This window comes from Semicossyphus pulcher, unplaced genomic scaffold (assembly GCF_022749685.1).
Source record: "Semicossyphus pulcher isolate SPU_LCO1_2020_fin unplaced genomic scaffold, fSemPul1.0.p SCAF_4, whole genome shotgun sequence".
NCBI lineage: Eukaryota > Metazoa > Chordata > Actinopteri > Labriformes > Labridae > Semicossyphus > Semicossyphus pulcher.
Window position 1 is genome coordinate 1807816 of NW_027211715.1, and position 14197 is coordinate 1822012.

General features: G+C 43.8%; 1 protein-coding gene across 3 annotated transcripts in view; it reads right to left on the reverse strand.

Annotated features, from left to right (window-relative positions):
* Positions 1–14197, reverse strand: part of cracd (capping protein inhibiting regulator of actin dynamics) — a 30672-nt gene that overhangs the window by 14432 nt on the left and 2043 nt on the right. For 2 of the 3 annotated variants that reach the window (XM_069679445.1, XM_069679444.1), the window contains exon 2: positions 6521–6644. The exons of the other annotated variant lie outside the window; for it this stretch is intronic. In XM_069679445.1, the coding sequence (XP_069535546.1) occupies positions 6521–6581 (61 nt within the window). In that variant the 5' untranslated portion in view covers positions 6582–6644. The remainder of the gene's footprint in view (positions 1–6520; positions 6645–14197) is intronic. 3 annotated transcript variants of the gene reach the window in all.

Genomic DNA, 14197 nt, shown 5'->3' on the forward strand with positions numbered 1-14197 from the left:
CATCCAATTTCCCACAAATATTTAAGCTCCCATTAACTAAAAAAAGATGTTTTATTTGTGGCAGTGCTTGGCCCAGCAATGGGAAAGAAGTTTATTTGAAGGTGTTCTTAATAAACTTCTTTTTTTATGGTATTTTAGAGTTTGTCCCACAGACTTCACTTACGGGTCTCCTGTGTGTGAATGATTTCATTGCTACTGTTGCTATAAACACTAATCAATATCTGCGACTCGTCCTTCTCTGTCATCAAACTACTTATAATGCGTTCATTACCTCCAGACTTGGCGACTATAACGGACTGTACTCTGGTATCAGTCATAGCTACAGCTAAACCAAAATGCTGTTGCTCAGCTTTAAACTCGTTCAAACAGACGTGAGCGTGTTTCTCCAACTCTTGCTGAACTTCACTGGTTACCAGGTAGCTTAAGTTTATTTAGTTTTATTTATATTTTGTTTTTAAAGCCTTATATTGTCAGGCAGCACCTCAGGCATCACCTGTGACTAAAGGTGATCGGGCCGTCTCTGTTCGAGCCCCTGAACTCTGGATCTCAGATGAGCTGAGTCATTGTCCTCTTTTCAATCATCACAGAAGACTCTCTTTTATCAGAGGCCTTTCTCTGAACTGGTGTGATGTTTTATTTATATATTTTTGTTGTGGTTTTTTTAACATCTTAATATAACTCTCTTTTGTCTGCCTGTTTTTACTCCTTGTATTTTAATGTCTTCCTGTGAGGCACCTTGTAACTCGGGTTTTTAAAGGTGCATTATAAATATGCAGAATGAATTATCACTCAGTCATTTCATTGGAACTTTAACAGCCCTGTCCTCTGGCTGAAATACAGATATATCCTTTTTATTCCCATCCTTTTTTTTTCATAAAATTGTAAAGCAAAACTTTCATATTTTGGAATATACACTTATTTGCTTTACTGCTGAGAGTATGTTGAGAAGATCTAACTGGCATCTCTGTACTGCAAACAGGAAGTTAAAGCCAGCAGCTGGTTAGCTTAGCTTAGCATAAAGACTGGAAACTTGTAAAACAGCTTGCATGGCTTCGTCCAAAGGTAAAGGAAATAAAACTACAAGCACTTTTAAAGCTCATACATTAAGTTTATTTGTTTATTGCATTAAAATTGTGTAACAAGTACATTTATTTAAATAACTGTAAACACGTGAGTTATGTTCTTCTGATGGATGTTTCTGCTGTACGACTTCAGAGAGTCGCTGCTCCCTGGAAATACTTTAAACTTCCTGTTTTGTTTTTAGTTAAAGGTGAGGAGCAGCACTTTGGCTCGTGTGGTTACGAGTAAGACGATGATTTCATTGTTGAATGATCGGCTGATTTTTCTCTATTATACAACAGTGAGTTCCAACCAAGTAATCTGATTGGACAAGAGGCAATCCATGAGTGGTGATATAGAGAAATGGGACTTTTCACTCTGTGTATCACTCCACCTCAGCCAGGTGATCTGAATACTGTTAATGAGCATCACAGCAGACCGTGTACGTCTACATTAATCAGGCTGGTGCCTCTGAGTCACACAGTAGACTCTTCTTTCACTGGTCGATGATAAATTAAAACAAAGATAAATGTACATGCTAAAAACAGCTGATCTGTGGTAACCATGGACACAGTGCAGGAGGATGTTTGGGTTGCTCGGCAACAAACGTTAAGTTGTGGAACTAGTTGAGTTGTTGGAGCAGAAAATAATCTGTTTTTGTTACTGTTTATTACTATTTGCCGCTCATTTAACTGTATAAAGCGATATCACATGAGAGGGAGTGATGTTGAACTAAATATGATCACGGCTGTGATTCGGTCGTAGGTGCAAGGCAGCATCACTCCCTCTCGTGTTTGTGATAGATCTACTTCATTAGAAGGGTGCAAAGAAGAGAGTTTCTAAAAGGCCGCTGCCGGTTTCCAACTTGCGTTTTATTTGCAACATTTTGATGATGCACCTTCATCAGGCAAATGTCAAAGTTAAGAAGCCACCGGACTGCATCACATACCCGAATAAAACAGGAAGGCTTCGTAAATAAAGATCAATTTGCTCCCGTTTATCACAGCCTCCTCTTCTCATACAAAAAAATCTTGTATAGGAGGAATTAATGATTAAAGTGGATCTGAAACGGCATTTCGAGAGTATCTAGCTTCCGTATCGTGACGTATGTCAGAGTGAAACAGGACGTGCAGGCGGGACATATCATTAAAGGGATTTGATTTGATCGTTGAGAAGTGGGCGTAGACAGACGTTCTCCACAGCGCAGTAGCTAGCTAACTGACCGAGCGTTCTTGGTGCTCTGCGGCTAAATGTTGCAGATTGATTGGTTGAAATAGTTTGGTGCTAACTTACGTAAGCACGCGTGAAATTTAGTTTTACCGGAAGAAAAAATGATCGATTTTGATATAAGAATACGAAGAAATGGATTTTCTGTATTTTTTTTGGCCTATATTGTCAGATAGATGCACAATATTACCGGGGATGTGATCTGAAAGGATTAAAATGACATTTTTCATTTCACCTCGACTTTAATGATAAAAAGATGCTTTAAATTCTCACTACGAGTCACCACCTCTGTCTGTCCTATAGCTCATGCATGCTGTACATTGTGACATTTCAGGAGCTTAAACTGGAGAATATTGAGCTTTAACGCCTGATTAACTCACAGAACAGAGTTTCTGTTCATCTCAGCTCTTCTTACAAGTTTCATCTGTGTAGTTTTATATTCCTCAGGGTGGTAATTCTGAGCGATTATGAGATGTCCCTTTAATTCTTAATCTCTGCTTTGTCTTTATAATCCTCTTTATTCTCGCTCTGATCTCTTTTTCTACTTTTCATTAATTTCAGACTTTAATTATTACATCAGGAAGAAGATTTTTAAAGGCTAGTGTTTATAGAGATCTGTGTGTTTTTACAGAGCGCTCTCTCTCTCTCTCTCTCTCTCTCTCTCTCTCTTTCTCTCTCTCTCTCTGTGCAGCGAGCAATATTTCAGAGTGACACTGATGTTCTGTTTCCCTGCATCCTGAGTGTTTCTACTCTGATATAAGACCCATAATGCATTGCCATGGGCCGGTATACACACTCAGGCGTGAAACCAGAATGGACATTTTTTCCTGCAGCGTGGACGACGGAGCGGCAGCACCCGGCCTGCACACGAGGGGTTAACTCTGACTTCCTGTGTGCTTTAAGTGCAGCGTGTTCTGACCCCGGTGCTCTGGACTCCTCAGACCCCGCTGGTGTTTTATTCCAGACATCTGATCAGGGAATATTTCACATCTGCTGAAGGTGAATTAACAAGCGTACTAACAGCAGGAGGCCACTCAGAGCCGCCTTTGAATTCTGCTTATTCTGTAAAGCTCAGATTAAATGCGCACCGTGCAGCAGCTCTCACGCAGCAGAGGAACATTCAGGGCGTGTAGAGTCAATTCATAGATTAGATAATGGAGAGTTTTGCATTCTGGGAAATAAACATATTTGTTTTTTGGCAGAGTGTCCGATGAGATCGATACCACTCTAACTTAAGCTGTTAGCCTGTTAGCGTAGCTCAGCAGTGAAAGATTGAAAACAGAGGAAACTGCTAGCATGGCCCCTCCTAAAGATGTATAAAATAATAATACCTACAGATCATTTTTCAGGCCACTTGGGGGCAGCACACGACCATTTATTGAAGCAAAGACTAGCCGTATATAAAAAGTAGACGTATCCCATCCGAATTTTCTTAAATTGCATCCATGCATCCCTCACTTGTCCCTCCCACCGGAGACAGAGACACGCGAGGAAACCAGGAAATGCAGCGTACGTCTTCCACTGTTTCTGTGCCAGTTTGTTTTTTGTGTAACCTGCAACTCGTTTGTTTTGTACGACTTTATCAGTGTTTTCACCGTGTTTTCTGAACCTTGTTGAATAATTTTTGGACTTTTGATTCTTCTGCCTTTCATGGACTCGGTTTACTTTTTGTTTGCGTTTAAATAAATCTTAAGTCTGCTGTTGAGTCCTCTCCCCTTATGTAAAAACCCTAACGTGATGCTCTTTCTTAGCTCTGTTTTTGGTCTCCACCAACTCTTGAGGGAAATATCACTCTCTTGAGCTGCTAAATGATACGCTTTTTTTACCAGCTGTGTCTGTCTGCTACCAAAAGCAGGTCGTGTCATTGTGTTTTTTTAGCCAGAACTGTAAAGTTGTGGACAAGTCAACCAGCACCTTTATATCTAATTTGTTTACGTTATACAAAATCACATTTCATTTATTATTAGCCAGCAGACTGCAGCTTCAGGAACGAGTCCAACCCAAGAAATAGTTAACCAATGTAAAAGTTTTGTTTTCTAAGGCCCCGATCAGACAGAGCGCATTTTGCAGGCTGTAACACACGAGGCGCACTGCGCTGCCTTTTCTGTTGAAGCCTACGTCCCAATCAGACTGAATCATTAGCTGTCAATCTAACTGTTACTGTTCCCATTTGTTTGGGCTAAAATACTTAACTTTGTGTTCAATAGATTAGTTATATCTCGGTAAATGGACAGGCGGAGGGCGCTTGCTCTGGCTTTGATGGGGGGTGAGAGGCTGTTCCCAAATACATTAAACACAGGGAAACAGAGATCTGTGTGGGTCACCCGACGTCGTTACTCCCACTGAAGGCCCGCCTCTCCATTCATCTGATTGGACAATGAAAAAAAAATGGCAATGACGTCGGGCACTTTTCTGCTTTGAGTTTAAGTTTTGTTCTTTTCAACTCGAGGGGCACAGAGCAGAAAAACGCGAGGCGCTCTGCAACGCAAAAGCCGCCAGATGCTAAAACGCGCTCTGTCTGATCGGGGCCTTGTGGATTAAAACAGTCCGACTGCAAGCTGTTTCCAGACATTATGCTAAGCTAAGCTAACTGGCTGCAAGCTTATATTTAGTGTACAAATGTGAAAGCTGTATCAATCTCATCAAGTTAAAGTAAATGTACATCCCAAAAAGTCTACCTGAATTTGGGGCTTATATCATCTTTACTGTCTGCGGCTCCGGGACACAAATGTGGCTTTATTTTTTATATTATTTTTTAATGTCTTTGTTGCAGGGTTTCACAGTGACTCCTGCTCAGATCATGTCCTAAAACAACTTTAAAAGGTCAAACACAAGCGAGTAAAAAGTTTAAAGAAGACACACACAGCACACCACTAGTTTAAGTGAACCCATCACCACACCATGCAGCTCTTAAAGAGACAGTGACACATTCAACTGTCTCTTTAAGATGCCTCTAAAAGCACTCTTCTTTTCCGATTTACCTGGGCCTTTGGACTCGGTTACCTCTAAAAGCATGTCATGCTTAGTCTCTGTGGCGTCCGTTGCCATGGTCACTGCACACCTTGGCTGTGGTGAGAGAAGAAGGAAGTGAGCGTGGGGATACTGTTAGCATCTTTACTGCAACGGAGGGAGTGTGAGCTTTAAATCGAGGAGGCAGAGACACAAGAGGGAAAGCTTCAGTTGGACTCTCACATGTCTTTCTGTTATTCTGCTCTTCGTCGCCTCTAACATCATCAAAAAGCTCCTCTCTGTCAGCTCTTTCAGACTCGCCCTTTGGTGTCTGGCTCGATAAAGACGCTGCTGTTTTAAGTGCAAGATGAGCCCTGTGAGGCCTCTCTGTCGGGCCTGTTGGTGTAGGAATGGGGCTAATGAAAGGTCAGCTGTACATCTAACAAGACAATACCCGGCTGAGTGAATGAGGGACGCAGATTTATACCAGAATTACAGCTAACTGACTCTGAGCAGCAGGAATAATCACACAGACCTCATGAACCAGCTCCTATTTAGATCAAACAAACCACAGCCTGCTTCCTGAACCCTCCATCACCTGTCTGCAGCACGTCGGCCGAGCCAGAGGTTTTCTGATGTACTGCGGAAACGTGCAAAACCACAAGCAACCCGGGCCGAACCAGAGAGAGTGAGACAGTTCTGAGAGAGGTGGAGAGAAGCCCGCTGTCTCCTGCAGGATCAGCATGCCGTGTGCTTCCTTCCTGAGCTGCACAGACTCTCTCAGAAATGTCTCACCCCCTAAAAAAGGCTCTTTGTCCCGTCTGACTCCAGCCAGCGCAGAACAAGGAGCGAACAAGCATGTTTGGTGTGGAAACAGAGAGCGTGTGTGACTGTCTGAAACACTGTGGTTCTCTTCTGTTTGTCTGTTTATTTGCACATGTTGGCTGTGAGTCCAGATGATGAGCAAGTGTCTGTTTTTGTGTGTTTGTGTGTTTGCTGCAGAGACAGACTTTAGGAGCAGCTCGAGATGGGATGAGAGAAGCACGAGGAGCGGCCATGTGCTCGACACAAGCAGAGAGACGTCTTTGACAGGGATTCAGCTGCATCAGGACCCGATGCTGCGTCTCAGCACCGCCTGATGGTGACACATTTCTGCACCCGAGCGGCCCACACAGCTACCAAAGCCCAGCAGCATGGCTTTAGCAGGCGGCTAAGTGTCATAACCGAACAGCACAAGTAGCTTGCTGACAAAGCAGACAGACGGTGTAGCTGTGTTAGGGTTTACCTATTTCAGCTGCACAGCTCGAGATGGCTGCACACCACTGCAGTAAAACCTTAGGGAACATCGATCTGCTCTTTGCACAGAGCTTGTTTTAGTCAGATGAACGTCGCTGCTGCCTCCGCTGTGGCTTTGGGAGGAAACGGAGGAATAAATACAGAAAAAAACAGCAGGTTTGGGTTTGTTAGGACGGTTAGCATCAGGTACACTCAGAGAGGAAATATGAAGGGCGACATGGGGAGGATGAGGAAGCAAAGGAATGTGTGAGGTGACGAATACAAACAGAAAGTATGATTTCACTATCACTGTTAGACCGACACGACCTGTCATCAGCACGAACCACTGAGACAACATTTAAACAGCAGTCAGACAAACTACACTCACTACAAACAGACCGACAGGTCATGCTTCCTGATGGACACGAGTTCATGTGCATGAGGACAAAGAGGGCGTGTCACAGTGCTCGTGTTGTTTGGCGCCCTGCTGCACAAAAAGGGTTGAAAAATAAACATCAGAGGTGATTAATGATTATCTGCTCAGAAAGACACAAAACTGCTGCTAAAGCTGCGAGAAAGGCAAGTCGGGAGTCCTGTTTACACTCAGATTTATGTTTACAACCATCATATTTATATCTAAACTGTGTTCAAGCATGTGTTCATCTTTATAACACAATTATAAATCTTAAGTTAAAGTAGTAATCTCTTTTTTTTCATGTAAATAAATGTCTGTCAAGTCTCTATCTGTCACCGAATGAGGTAACACACTGGTGACTGAGCCTGTGGCCCACTGATGAACGCCTTTGCATTTGCAGTATATAGTATTATTATGGGCTGGGTGTCTGTGGCGGCGCCCAGTTAGTGACGCGTCTCCCATCAGCCAGCAGTGGTTGGTCTGTCAGAGAGGGTAGGCGGAGCTAAGCGGCTGCTTTTCCGCTCTCTGCAAGTGTTGCGAGTAAACAGTAATCTACTATGGCTGAACAAACAAAGAAAAGATGGATGACTACAGATACAACTTCAACAAGAAGTGAAAATCCAAAGAAGAAGAAACAAACTCGACGCTCAGATGAAGCAAACAGTCTGAAAAGGAAAGCGACCGTCAGCCAGGAAAATCAAGAGTTACAGTTACAGCTCGATAATTCATGTAACCTGGGCCTAATTCTAACGTTATAGTATTAACTAACGTTACAGTATAAAGGCTAAAGTAGTGGGGTATGTCGTATGTAGTGCGTCGTTGCTAGGGAGACGGTCCGCTGTGTCTGTGTGCATTCCGTTGCTTTGATGTGAACGGCCCAGTTTCAGAACGTTTACGATCAGATGTCAGGACTCTTTTGGCAGCTGCATCGAGTCTCGCTGCGAATCATTGATCCGAACTGGCCCTCAGGCATCATGATGTCTCTATGAAATATTTCAAATGTGTAAATAAAAATAAATCAACACAGAAACAACACTGGTATGGATTAAACCTCTATACCCTCTGTGTTGTGATTTCATCGTAAGGTGGCGTGGACATTTCATGTCACATGTTAAACGATTCATTCTGGGCGCCGGTTTAGCTCAGCGTTTAAATCAGCGACCACAGACAGGCTATAGTCCTCGCTGCAGCAGCCCCAGGTTCAACTTTGCTGGGTGTCATCCCCACTCTCTCTTCCCATGTTTCTGCTACTATCCGCTGTCCTCTCTCTAAATAAAAAGGCATTAAAAAGCCAAAACAAATAATCTTATAAAAAAACCCAATTCATTCTGTTTCATTTAACGATGACAAAGTTAACATACATAAAAAAGAAACAAATATAGTGATTTCACTTCATTTCTGTGTGTTTGTATTTTAAATATTCTTTTTATTTCCTGCATCTGATGCTGATTTAATGAGAGTAAACATATTTATACTTGAACAGCTCCATGTGCACGGCAGCACATTTTTTTGATCCACAGTTCAGACGTCTTCACTGCAGTCTGAACGTTTAGTTTCCATGTTAAACTAACAGAATCAAGTGGGGGCGAAGTATTTAATCAAACTGTTTATTCACACTATTTAGCATTATTATATAATTCCTGTTTTGCATTTCACCTGTACCTGCAGAAGGATCACTAAGTTCTACTTAAAGTGATGTTAAGCCGACAGCAAACTTTGTCCTTAAACGTCTATTTAAAGAACAACATCAAAGTTTTCACCAACACACCGACATCTCCTCGTGTTCTACCTGTCAGCTCCTCCCTCCTGCAGACTGTTCACACTGTACAGGTCACAGAGAGCAAACATGTGATGGGTCTGTTTGTGCTAATGCAAAACGTGTCAGTTTGTCAGACTGGAACCTGCATCAGCTTCTGTTGGAGCCGAGGAACAACGTGTCGACAAGATTAAAGCTGCAGGAAGCTTTTTCAGAGCTCCTTCAAACTCCTCACTTCTCCTTGATGCAACTATTTCTTCCACTCCAATTCGAGAAATAGGCTTATTTTCTCATAGACTTCTATATAATCAGAATTCTCTAAGCAACCAGCTGAGTCGCCCCCTGCTGGTCATTAGACATAATGCAGATTGAAGGCACATCTGTATTGACTTCACTTATGAAACCGAGAGGCTACTTTACATTGTTTTATAAAAATCCATTGGTTATACTCAGACTGTGTAAAAAGATGGCCGACATGACAGCTCCCTAAAAGTGAAGCCAACCCCTCTCTACCGCCCCCTGCTGGCTGGCTGCAGTATAGCTCATAAAGCCCACCTCCTCCATGTTAACAGATGGGACATGAGTCAAACTATAAAATCAAGATACACGTCAAATACATTTTTAATTAGTTATTTGATGCTATAAAAAGGGGGCGTGGCCTCATGATTGACAGCTCTGTTGACAAATGGGGCTCCTGCAGCGTTCTGTTCCCGAGTAGCAGAGTAGAGGAGGAACGGCGAGAGGAGACGTAACTAACACTAACACTACAGTCATTGAACTTTCCATCAGCGTGAATATCTGCTTCAGACCGACACAAGAAGCTGTTCTGCTGCAGACTGAGCCCACCTGAGGCCTCCAACACGCCAAGGACACCTGAGGGCTCCAACACGCCAAGGACACCTGAGGGCTCCAACACGCCAAGGACACCTGAGGGCTCCAACACGCCAAGGACACCTGAGGGCTCCGACACGCCAAGGACACCTGAGGGCTCCAACACGCCAAGGACACCTGAGGGCTCCAACACGGCAAGGACACCTGAGGGCTCCAACACGCCAAGGACACCTGAGGGCTCCAACACGCCAAGGACACCTGAGGGCTCCAACACGCCAAGGACACAAGGTAAAGGTGTGTGTCGGGTAGAGGAAGGGACGGGACGTCAATACTGCGGCTCCACCAGCCGATCTCCTCTGCACACTCCATTTGCTCGCATGATCCAGATGAGCAAGATGGCAGCGCCCGCTCCGGGGGGATTTAGGCTTCATTTTTGTCCAACGAGAGGAGGTGGAGACGCGTCGGCCATCTTTATATATAAAGTGGTTCTACTTCCGGATTTGCAGAAGGCTGGGCTGTTGGCCTTGGTGGTAATCTTTGCTTTCAGATATTTCAGTTTGGACCAAAGTGTCTGACCACCAAACTAACCAGCATTTCCCTTTAGCCATCCTGCTATCATGGCTAAAAACCTTAAGAAAGGCACTAAACAAACAGCAGCAGCAGCTATCAGAGCATTACTGCCAGTCCAGCGGGCCTGCAGTCAACACGGCCTTAATGAACCATGTAACGTCCCGTCTCCCCAGACGTTAGACGCTGTAAGATGTTCTTGGCATTTGTCTCCTCTCTGCATGTCCACAGGGTGCATGAGGAGAAACAATGGATTTCAGAGTGACACGCTACATGTATCACATGACCGTGGTTATATTTTCCACATTAGCTAACGGTTAGCTGACAGCGCTACAGTGTGCATCAAACAAACAACAGAGAGGCCTTCTTCTCCTGCCTGAGCGGCTCGAACGCAAACACTGACGGCTGATTATCACGGCTGATTTATAAGAAAAATACAGAAGTAAAGTAATAATTTTACACTTTACTAAACAACATGAGCTGCTGCACACAGAGAGGCGGGAGGTACACAGGAGAACAGATGGAAAACTGCAGTCAAATCCAACTTTCAAACATGATAAGAGTGCTTATAATGTTCTTACCGTCCTGCAGTCTCTCTGTGTGCGAGGGGATCTGAGAGTGTGTGGCCGTTCCACCTGCCTGCTGTCACTGCGGATCTAGGGCAATACCTGGAGTCAGGTGTCAGATGCAGTGAGGGCTGAGATGCGTGTGTGTGTGTGTGTGTGCGTGTGCGTGTGCGTGTGTGTGTGTGAGTGTAGAAGAGAGGGACGGAGGAAACATCCCTTCATATTCTCACGTTGATAAAAGTTCGATTGCTGCTCTGGGTCTTCCTCTGGAACGAGAGCTCGTGTGGGTGTCTTCTGGGCTGCAGATGTGTGTCGGTGTGTGTTCTCGGCTGCAGATGTGTGTTGGAGGGAAGCACATGCAGCGTGTGAGGGGAGGAGGTGTGTCAGCGAGGAGCGCAGAGCGAGGAGGCGTTCTCCTGTGTCTGTTGGTGCTGCTGAGGAGGCACAAAGTGACACTTTGTTTCTCCGTCAGAGTCGAGCAGGAGAACAGAGCAGCATTCAGCGTTTGAACCGGCTGATGCTCACAAAGGCCGCATTGTGGGTTAACAGTAGCTGTGCATGCTCATGTGTGATTAGAATGGTTTGTAATGTGGTGCACCACAACTGCCTTATACACTTTGTTTACAGACGTCCACTATAGCTGCTTCTGTGAGCAACACACAGGTGGAAACCACGGCTGCTGATGTGATGAATATTTTTCTATATTTAATGATAAGTCATTTGGTAATGCTGCAGGTTTGAAGAGTTTCCTGATGGTGGAGTTTGGAAGAAACACTCACGCTGGATTCTTTCCTGTTTTTTTTAAAGTTTATTTAAACCAATAAAAACACGAACTAAAGCTGTTCTCCAATAAAAATGTTTCTCTGTTTCGACAGTTCTGTAACCTAAAATATATCATCTGCGTGAGTCTCCTCCTCTTCAAAACAAACAGACTCTGATTAAAACTGTAAGAACACTGAGTAGAGCAGTTTCACGTTAATAATCGATGCCTCACTGACGGTCTTTAGCAGACACAGACATCAGGATGGGCTGCGAGCCGAGCAGCTGCTTACAAAAGATCAGTTTAAGGTGAGGATACCTTCAAAGTATATCCTTCACAGGGTTACGACCGGGAGCCGAATGATCCTCCTCTCCAAAAAACAAACAGACCCAGAAATGAAAACGGGCAAAGTCAGAGAGGCCTGTGAGCTGCGCTGCTGCTAACGACGTTAGCTCTGTTTTTAGGAGGTTCCTCCAGTGTTCATCGTTCATGATGTGTCTACAGTGTGATGAAATATCTGCAGAGGTCACATCCTCTCTAAAACAAACAGACTGGAACAAACAGTTTAGCTCAGCAGCTAAATCAAGTGTCCCACATACAGAGGCTACAGTCCTCGAAGCAGCGGCTCGGCCCCTCGGCCCCTCGGCCCCTTGCCACACGTCATCCCCACTCCCTCTTCCCCTGTTTCCAACACTATCCACTGTCCTGTCTCTGAATAAAGGCATAATTAAGGCATTAATAATAATTATTATAATAATAAACTGGAAAAAAACAAGCTGCGAGCTGAGCTGCTGCTAACAGAGTTAGCTCTGTTTTTATGTTAGGATTCCTTCAGAGTCTCTCGTTCACAAGGTTTCTAGGTTTTCTACTGAGAGCTGAAATATGCACAGACGTCTCCTCCTCTCAAAACCAGACGGACCCTGAGATTTACACTGTACAAACACTGAATGAAGCAGTTTCAGTTTCTTCTCTGATGCTCCTCTGCAGGGCGCTGGGCGCTGCGTGCCGAGCTGCTGCTAACATTAGCTCAGCTTGTTTCTCTCTCACTCTCCAGACATGGACGACTAAAATCTTTCATCAAGTGAAAAGAGAAAGTTAAAGAAATAAAACATGACAGGGATGTGAGTTGCACAATAAGATGTGGACGGCTAGAAATGTTTTACTATCCGGCATGCGAGCTAAAAACCTGCAGTTGTTGGGTTTCTCTTCCCTGTTCCATCGTTATTCACCTGACATTGATCACAGTCCCGTCTCCAGGGTTTCATCACCGAGCCTTGTTTTAAACTCTTAATTTACCTTCATTCTTACAGTTAAACCAGCAGCTTAGTTCCCCGTCTGTGGCATCCTCAGCCTCATTTTCTGCTCCTCATGTGGAATCATAACGTCTGTGAGCATCAGCAGTGTGACTGTTATTAAGGCCGCCTCCCCCCCTCTCTCCCTGTCTCAGATTTGGCAGCTCCACACTGCAGCCTCTCAGGGAAATGGTAATGATGGGGCTTTACCCTCCTGGATGCTGCTTATAATACAGCAGCAGAGCACTTCAAAGACAGGCTGCTCTGTTTCTGACTGACTGTGTGCAGAAATAGAAACCCCCCCAGTGAAGCAGCAGTGACATGCTCTCTCACAGACATCCACATGTGTTCACACACAGGGAGCCCCCCCCCCAGCTGCTCTCAGTGACACCAGCAGGTAAAACAGTCATTCATGTTTCTCCTGGACATAAAAACATACGATGAAACCCTGAATATGTTTGTGTTTTAAAAGATTTGTGCAGCAACGAACAATCCGACGATCATTCATCAACAGGATGAATCGTTTAGTCCATAAAATATTACAAAACACTTCAAGTCGTTTCTTTTCTCCTACCAACCGTCCAAAACCCCAAATGACTTCTTTCACTTTCATAAACAACAAAGAAAAGCAGAAAATTCGCACATTTATGAAGCTGGAACCAACAAATGTTTGATATTTTCGCTCAAAAACGACTGAAACAATCAATTGATTACCAAAACATTTGGCGATTTAGCTTCAAGTCGTTAAAATAAAAACATGTTAATACATGTGCGGCTGTTTTAAAGGCTGAGGAGGACTGATGATTTACTGTTTACAAATCTTTTTGTTCTGCCGTCACTTTAAGAAGACAAACCTGCCGATATGTGAGGATCTAAAACATCTTCTTTGTGACAGTCTCTGCTGCTCTCCTGATCTACAGTCAGCTGCATTTACTTGTTATTTTGGACAAACGCTGACATTTCTGAGGGGACCTGAACGCCTCAGAACATAATAATTAAAGCACAGAAGTGTTACACAAACATGTTTAACCTCATCTTAGGAGCACGTCACAGTCGAGCAGGATGAGGACACCTCATAAGAATCAGAGTGAAATGAAGACTTTAGATAAAAGCAGCCCTGATAGAAAGACGACGAACGGTTATTTATTTAATCGATCTCCAACTGTTTTAACAATCGATCAGCTGTTCTAACAATCGATCAGCTGTTTTAACAATCGATCAGCTGTTTTAACAATCGATCAGCTGTTCTAACAATCGATCAGCTGTTTTAGTGAGAAGGAAAATTTCAGCTTCTTTAATGTGAATATTTTCTGCTTTCTTTCCTCTGTGACAGTAAACTGAAAATCATTAGAGGACGATACTTTGGGAAACACTGATGGACATTTCCCACCATTTTATAAATCAGACAGCTGATCAATGAATCGTAAACGATAGACTGTTAATTGTTGTCCTGGTAGACACAGACGGATACTTTATTAATCCTTTATAGGAAGTGACAGC